A 9015-nucleotide genomic window follows, 5' to 3' on the forward strand; every position below is an offset into this window, starting at 1 on the left:
AAAGACTCTACCATGCAGGGACAGTCAAATGGTATAAACCCTTCTAAATGCTTCTGCTTTGCTGATTTGATATAAGCGTACTTCACATAACATACAGAGGTCAGAGGTCAAAAAGAGGAGTCTGCTCATATATTTATCATGGTGAAATCTTTTTGGTATGTACTTGTATCCTGTCTGTAACTTTGTCATTCTGTCAGGATTTTGAAATTTACTAGTCACTAATGGCTTGCATCATTAGACCATGGAATGTGTCTGGAGCTCAAGCCTAGACCTGTAGCTCTAAGGTCAGTTGTGATTATTTTATCACAGAGAATAATTGAAACAGTACTTATTGGGAATTCAGATTTAATCATGTGTTAGTTATATTTTCTTTTCCAGTACTGGGATGATAGAATGAAACACTCTCAAAGGTAAGTGTAACAAAATTTACAAAATGTACATGAAGCGTTACCAGTGTTTGTTCATTAAAGCTCTTATGGTACATTAAATGATGGCCCAATGCTTATGAATTCAGAAAAAGATAACAAAAATTAAGAATTCAAAAATTTATCCCTAAAAACATTTGTATCCAATTTAAGAATTGATAAACGCTGGGAGTAATAAGTAATTTCTGGTTAGTTTTCAGATTGTATGATCTTCAGTTTAAATGGAAAGAAAATGTGTAAAAAACATCTTAATCTGTCTTAGATTAAGACAGTGTATTGATCTTTGAGTTGTGGCAGTCCTCTAAAAATTCTAAAAAAAAACATTCGTAGAACCAAGAATATAAAGATAATAGACTATAGTTTCATGCTTAAAGTAAAAACATATGTAGGAAAATGACCTAAAGTAAAAAAGTATGTAAGAACATGACCTAAAGTGAAAATGTGTTCAGGATCATGACCTCAAGTAAAATGCATGTAGTAACATGACCTCAAGTAAAATGTATGTAGGAACATGACCTAAAATAAAAATGTATGTAGGAACATGACTTAAAATAAAAATGAATGTAGGAACATGACCTAAAGTAAAATTGTGTTTAGGATCATGACCTCAAGAAAATGCATGTAGAAACATTACCTAAAGTAAAAATGAATGTAGGAACATGACCTAAAGAGAGCTTTATTAACAACAACTGGTAAATGCTTTATACTTGTATATATGTATTATTGTTGTTTATGTTATTTACTAACAATTATTCTATGTTTTTAGTTTTGGGATGATCGAAAGAGGCATGCATTTAAGTAAGTCTGAGGTTGCATGTAGGAAATTGCTAAGGTTGCATGTAGAGAACTGCTCAGTGTGTTTTGTGTGTGGGTGAAGAGAAAGATTTCACACATGTATATACATTGTATATTATACATGTTTATATTTGTCATTAGGAACATTTCAAACAGTCAGTTGTTAATTTTTAAAGTTTACTATTTCATGCCTCCAAGAATTTTTCTGTGAAGCACAAAAATTAAAGTTGATAGTTAAATTACCCTTCAAATCTTCACAGTTTCATTTTGCACCTTCATGGAATGTTATATTGGTTCTGTCAATATCATTTTAAATATTACCTCACTAAATGATTTCAATAGACTGATCCATCTTTCAGTCTGAACCATTTATCATTAATCTCTAAGGGAAAATTGAGAATACTTTGTTGTAACCAAAGTAGGGTTTGGATCCTCAATCCATTGGTTGAGAGGCAGACACCTTAAACACTAGGCTACTGCTCACCAATTGATTTATTAGATCAAAGTGAAGGACATATGGGCTAAAAAATATATTTCATTTCTTGACATCATAAAAAAGCCATGATTTTGGCTTTGTTAAAGTAACATGTGTTGATATGTAACAGTTTTCTACGGTACATGTATTCTAAACATCATAATTTACTGTTTGAAATGGTCCTAACTTATGTTTCATTTGCGGCAAGTGTTTGAGCAAAAGACTAAAACAAAGACATAATTATAGTGTTGCTTGTAGTGTTCTGTGTTATATGTCTGGTATAAATCTTGTGCTATGTGTTATTTATTTTGTTTGCATGTTTTAATCTGTTAATCTGAGTGGTTAAGGTCAACATCTTCATATATTGCCCCTCATTGCTTTGGGTTCAGATCCTAGAGTTGTCTTCTTTTCATTGCGGAAACTTAAAAAGGCTAACAAAGGCCTTGTCAGAGACTTGGCTTTTTTTAATATGAGGTATCTATTAAAAAGGCTTACAAAGATCTTGTCAGAGATCTTTTCTTAAAAAAAGGATCAGGTCTGTTAGATTCAGACATGATGCAGCAAAAGAATCTAGATAAATTGATTCACCATTTTCCTATTGGGTGATAAGTATTTGTCAGGAAAAACTGGTTTATTGTTCAAGGGAGGTAATCACAATGGCTTAGATGAGTAAAAGCTGAAAATGTAGTAATTAATTACAAAAACAGAATATGTTTGTGTATATAGAAAACATGCTAGAGTATTTATATGAATATTTACAATATACATGCGCTATAATTTATACTTATGTACAATCATGTATACCTTATTACACTTTGTATTAAGAAAGAAAAAAGTTGTTTCATTTTAAAGGCCCATTATGCCCCAGAAATGCTTTAAATTTTATTTCTCAATAGCTTTTTTTTTTACCTTAAACATCTTTTGTTTCTGTTGCTTTTGTCAATTAGTAAAGTTATACTGATTAAGTTTTTTTTCTCCTCTAAAACCAGTATTAAAACATTTTGAAATTCATGTTTGTCTTCTCTAAAGATGGAAAAAATTATTATTCATTTCAGAGGCAAAAGTGTCTAATCTTTTTATATAGTATTCATCTTTGAAGCATTTGTATATTGAATAATTCAATTATAATGTTCAGCCATATTAACTTAAAATGGATAAGAATAAATTCAAACAATACCAACATGTAACTTAAAATGAGCCACGTCATGACAAAATCAACATAATGGGTTTGCGACCAGCATGGATCCAGACCAGCCTGGGCATCCGCGCAGTCTGATCAGGATCCATGCTGTTTGCTATCAGTTTCTCTACTTGTTATAGAGTTTGTAAGCGAACAGCATGGATCCTGATCAGACTGCGCAGATGCGCAGGCTGGTCTAGGTCCATGCTGGTCGCAAATGCACTATGTTGGTTTTGTCATGACGCGGCTCAAATGTATCAAGCTATCTTCAATGTTTGTTATCAATTTCTCAAGAATGTTACTTTATAAAATTTCAGTCATGCCCTCTGAAAACATACATTATTTTCCTGTTTGGTCACCAAGTCTTTTACTTGGGAGCATAATGACCCCTGTCAATTAATAAATTGCTTGAACGTGTCACATTAAAATCAGTGTTCATTTTTCTTGCAGTGTATTGTTCAGAAAAAAATATTGTCACCTTAGTGCAGTAACAGGTTAAGTCCTTAGGAATTTAATAGGAGTTAACCAGTTTTTGCACTAGGTTGCACTAAGGTGATGATATATTTTTTTACAATCATCTGCATGTTATTAACTTATATATAAAATAGCTTGTTATTTTGACTACTGGCTGATAGAATTTGTCATTTTAACAGTTTAGTAGCTCTTTATAGATTTTACTGACAATTACCGAAAATTGTAGATCAATCTTCAGGTGTCTTGGTCTTTTAGGGAGAAAAATCATCTTTTATATAAATAGATGTTTATTTTTAGACATATCAGCGGGCCTCATATTTGTGGAGATGCTATTGATATAGATCCAAGACATAACCATATCCTAACAGGCTCATGGTGCACAGGGGTAACATTACAGGTATGTACCAATATTATAAACTAACAGACTTATTGTGCACAGGGGTTACATCAAAATTATTAACTAACAGACTTACGGTGCACAGGGGTAACATTACAGGTATGTACCAACATGAATTTGATCGATGTATTTCACTGTCATAAATCCCTATGAACAATAGTTATTAAAGGTTTACTCCTTTGTTTTATTCCATTAAAATTCTCAAGTGTGTTTCATTATGAAGGTCAGTGATTCTGAAAGGACTACTTATGGACAACACTAGTCAAGTACCATCTTAATTGTAATGTGTTCTTGAAAACATATTTTGAAGTCATAGATAAATTTTAAGTACTGATATATATATATATAAAGAAATGTAGCATGATTATAGTTCTTTCATTTGCTAAATACCTTTGTGTTTCATCATTCAGATATGGGACTTTAACTCAGCCAAGAAGATAAAGGATGTGCCACCGGAGCCATTAAACAACACGATGGTTTACTGCTGTCAGTGGCTTGGCCATGACAGCATAATCTGTGGGGGACACAATCATAATATGGCTAGAATTATTGATAGAGGAACATTGAATGTGAGTTTACTGTAACATAGCTATATTACAATATAGATGTAGTCTAAGCTTGCCTCTAAATCATTTAATTTAGTTTATATAGAATTTATTTTAGTTTGATGGTGTAGGAAGCTAGACCCACTTTTGAATCCGTTCCTGTAACCAACCAGTACTGAGCATTGAGTGTAAAGTTTTCTAAATCATTTAATTTACAGTCATTTTAGTCTAAATTTGGCTTTTCCATTTGAAAGGCATATTTAGTTTGTATCTAGTGTATTGTTTTTAAAGTCATTTGAACTCTGAACTGAGATTATTGATTTTGTTGTATTTTTGCCCTTTACCCCAACCATATTAAAGAGAGTTGCAGCCTGTACCTGAACCATTGGTCCTTTTTCAAGTAATTCAAAAAAGGTTGATGTATCTACCAGGATTCTGCTTGTGTCTGAAATAATGTCCAACAAATATCTTAGCTTTCCTTCTCAGATGAATTATGAACATAAATACATTTCCTAAAATAACGATTTTTTTTTTCATCAAAATTTTTTCCACCTTCCTTTTTTTTTTCTTTTTTTCGGAAATTCCTTTTTTTTTCCACCTTTTTTTTTGGAAATTCCCTTTTTTTTTTTAAATTTCTTAACTCATTAGGTGTTATGTAGTTTAAAATGAGAAATGGATTTATTACCTTGTCAATGTTTTATTTTAGACCACTGGTCAGTTGTTGGATCTTCAGCAGAGTGTGTATTGTCTGGACAATGATCATAAAGGTAGTCATCCACGTGTTGCTATTGGCAGCCAGAACTTCATCTATATTGTCAGGGAAGAAAAGAAAGCCAGCTGATTGATTTAAGTTATTATCTATTTGCTAGCTGATTGACTCAGTTATCATTTTTCAGCTAGCTGATTGATTGAATTATCATCTTTAAGCTAGCTGATTGATTCAATTATCATCTTTGAGCTAGCTGATTGATTTAAGCTAATTGATTTAATTATTATCACTTAGCTAGCTGATTGATTTAATTATCATCTTTTAGCTAGCTGATTGATTTAATTATCATCTTTTAGCTAGTTGATTGATTTAATTATTATCTTGTTACAGGATGTTTTAGTTTACATGAATGTCTCTGTTCAAGTTTGCGTACCATGGCATTTTTACATGGATTATGTGAAAATAAGTCATAAATTTATTAAGTATGTTTATTGTATAATGTTTAGTAAAGATCAAATCTAGATATGTGTCATCAGTGATTTGCACTGCAGTTGAAATATTTAATCACATTATATTCTTTTGTTTTGTTTCTTTATTTATTAAGAATATCTAGGTTTTGTTTTTGACAACATTCAAAAAATAAAGAAAAAGGTTTTTGTTTCAGTACATTCAGTTAAAAGAATATGTTAAGAAGTTGATGATATCATTCTGTTAAAAGAATATGTTAAGAATTTGATATACAATGTGAATATTCATAAAACATTCCATGCTGTGACTTGAAGAACTTTTATAGAAGTAATATATTAACATGTTTTATTTGTACTCATTTATCAAAAACAAAGTTTTAAAATTATGTATCTTCTTACATTCCTTGAAATCACTTTACTTTTATTATATCTGTGATTTTTTCAGCATTTAAACACGTTCTGATTTTGTTTCTAAAGTTCATTATTTACACTTTGATCTTCTCAATGTTTAAAAGATCTGAAAATTTATACATTTCTTTACCATCCCCTGGTATGATATTTCTTCGAGTATCAATTCTTAAGAGTGTCAAGTCTTAAAAGTGTCAAGTCTTAGAGTATCAAGTATCACCCAAGATATTTTGTATGAGCATGCTTTCTATGTACATGCATGTGCCATAACATGTCTGACAAATATATTTATATAGTAAATATGTTGTGACAGGTCCTACCATTTCCTGTTAATACTTTTTTAACCCTTTACCTTCTGAATTTGTAAAATGGATTTGCCCTGCTTTTAAATTTGGAACAGTCCATTTGAAAATTTAAGGATTTTTATATACACATGCCAAGCAATATAGAGCTTGTTCAGGCTGCACAGATGTGTATGCTGGCATAGTTCTATACTGGCAGCAAAGGTTTACAACTTTCAGTTCTGGTAGGTTAAGTGTGAGGATGATTTCGTGGGAGATGATATACTGACATGATTGACTGATAGATTTGGAAACTGTACTCTGAAATTTGTGACAATTAAATATACTACATATGGTGAATAATAGTGTCATTTCTGAAAAAAAATAAATCATATTGTTTGACTTCTTCTATTACCATGGTAATCTTGGTAAGATAATGTGCTATATGCAAGAACTTTTCTTTGCTCAGTTGCAGTGTTGCAGAGGACTCAATAAACATTATTGATATATATTTATGTACAAATATATTGTCAAAGGTTGTAATCAACTTATACAACATATTGTGAAGTAATATAAATGTTATTTATTTGCTCAAAGCATAAAGGGAGGTAATAAACAACAAAGATTATGTGAATTCTCAAGTTTTATATAGGGAAAATATATATTTTGTAATGTCTTACTACAAAGAAGATTTAAGATGACATTGTCGGCTATTATAAATGGTATATTTTTTTTTAGTTTTATAAAAGATGAACATTGTAGAGAATTAAATATGTGAATTTATTTTTAAAATGTAACTTTGCTATGCTGTAGTCAATATGTTACTGTTGCTGTAAAGGAAATAATAATTAACCCATTAACCAGCTGAATTTAAGTAATGGACTTGCCTTGCTTGTGATTTTGAAACAGTCCATTTTAAAGTTTAGGGCTTTAAAGCCCCTTTGTGGCTGAGGGGTTGCTTTTAATGGTTAAGTCTGAAATATGCAATTAAAAATAAAAAAGTATTTAATAAAATTTCATTATCTTAGTAATTTCAGTAGGTAATAGACAAATTGTATTAATTTTGCAAACTCCAGTGGCATTTAAACAGGTATATGAATTTCCGTCCAATTTTGACTAATGTATTTATACATTTGTTTCTACATAATTGAGGTGTGTTTTACTAAAGGTAATTATATCAATGTGATATTACTGATTATATATCTGAAGTTTTATGTCAAGTGCTATATACATGTACATGTAAATTAATAGTTTCTGTTATTGTGTTACATTATTGTAATACTAACTAATTTGATATATAATTGAAATAAATAATACTTGTGTTTGAATATTTGGAATTGTTTTGTTACATCCCTGAACAATGATATTAAAATGATATTAATGACCTTGAATATAGCATATGAGACTGTGGCCTTGACCTTAATAGACATTTGCGGCTTATAATAAGGAACGGGGATTGAGGATCGAGGACAAGTTATATAAAGGGATATTCTCAAAATTATCGAACAATGTAATAAACGCGGTTTTTAAGTAACGGATAACATGGGCATTGTCCACGAAATAATTTTTGTTTGTATAACGTGATATTACCTTTGTCCTGAATAATATAATTCCTGTGGCTCTACTATAGATCGGTATATTCTACGAGATTTGCCATCAATAGCCGTGACCGCTATATGTACTTGCATTTGTTCCATAAGTACATAGCTTCAGTAGACCATTTTATTTATCTTTTTATTTAAAGAATTATGTAAGTGTTTCGGGTGTCTCACAACTCAACTTGGAGAATTTGTATCTATGTGTGCATTTAAAATACATTTCTGCTATTTCAGTAAGAATCGTGGTGGGATTATAAGCAAAAGTTATACCGAAATAAATGATCAAGATATTAAATAAGCACAATTAAGAAAAAACGATAAACTACATAAGTAATAAGTATTTACATCGTAAATCAGTAAATCTTAATCTGCACCAAATTCTTATATATTTTGGCATCGTGTAAACGATAGGTTCAATCCCTGAATTAAATGCAATAAACTTTATCAGTGTCTATCTAAATGACGTTTTTAATCATTATGCTGTAGCATTATGCTGATGTTTTTATAATATTCAATATACAATTTAAATCCTCCATAACACTTTTAGTAGAGCGTGCCTCGACTACAGAAGATTATTAGTTAAAGCCACGTGATGCCAAATACATGAAAAATGGTTCCAACAGCTTCTGGCTTGGCGCTCAGCATTTAAACAGTAGTGAAAATGTTTAATATATCGAAAGCAAGCAATAGCCAAATATGATCTAAAAAGTGTTGAAATATCTGCGGAAGCACAGCAAAAAATCACGAAAATTGCAGACTCGGTTTGATTAATTCTGTACATGAGGGAAAATAAAAAGTGCAACATCCCTCACGCCCCTAGCACCGGCTTAAGCGGTACACTTTAAAATGCTGGACTCAATTATCTTGAAGGACTAGAAGTGAAGTACGGGGCATTTTTAGCTCGACTTTTCTATGAAAATGGGAGCTATCCTACTCGCCCCGGCGTCGGCGTTGGCGTCACACCTTGGTTAAGTTTTTCGTACCACCCCACTTTATTTCAGAAGTATTACAAGTATGGCTTTGAAACTTACCATACTTGTTCACCATCATAACCTCCATCTACAGACAAGAGTACATAACTCTGTCAAGGTTTTTGACAGAATTATGGCCCTTTTTTGACTTAGAAAGTGTATTGAGCTTGGTTAAGTTTTTTGTACCACCTCACTTTATTTCAAAACCATTGGAGGTATTGCTTTGAAACTGACCATACTTGTTTACCATCACGACCTTCATCAACAGACAAGAGGACATAACTCTGTCA

General features: G+C 31.3%; 1 protein-coding gene across 5 annotated transcripts in view; it reads left to right on the forward strand.

The window, feature by feature from the left end:
- Positions 1 to 7484, forward strand: part of LOC132760544 (WD repeat-containing protein 5-like) — a 46530-nt gene extending 39046 nt beyond the window's left edge. For 3 of the 5 annotated variants that reach the window (XM_060752533.1, XM_060752531.1, XM_060752535.1), the window contains 4 exons: positions 379 to 410; positions 3647 to 3746; positions 4157 to 4315; positions 4998 to 7484. In XM_060752533.1, coding sequence (XP_060608516.1) covers positions 379 to 410; positions 3647 to 3746; positions 4157 to 4315; positions 4998 to 5132 — 426 coding nt within the window. In that variant the 3' untranslated portion in view covers positions 5133 to 7484. Of the gene's footprint in view, positions 1 to 378; positions 411 to 1191; positions 1224 to 3646; positions 3747 to 4156; positions 4316 to 4997 lie in introns of all 5 variants that reach the window. The other 2 variants (XM_060752534.1, XM_060752536.1) reach the window with 1 other exon arrangement.
- The last annotated feature ends 1531 nt before the right edge of the window (positions 7485 to 9015 follow it).

The sequence above is a fragment of the Ruditapes philippinarum genome, unplaced genomic scaffold (assembly GCF_026571515.1).
Source record: "Ruditapes philippinarum isolate M1 unplaced genomic scaffold, ASM2657151v2 ctg1057_1_1_1_1, whole genome shotgun sequence".
Lineage (NCBI taxonomy): Eukaryota > Metazoa > Mollusca > Bivalvia > Venerida > Veneridae > Ruditapes > Ruditapes philippinarum.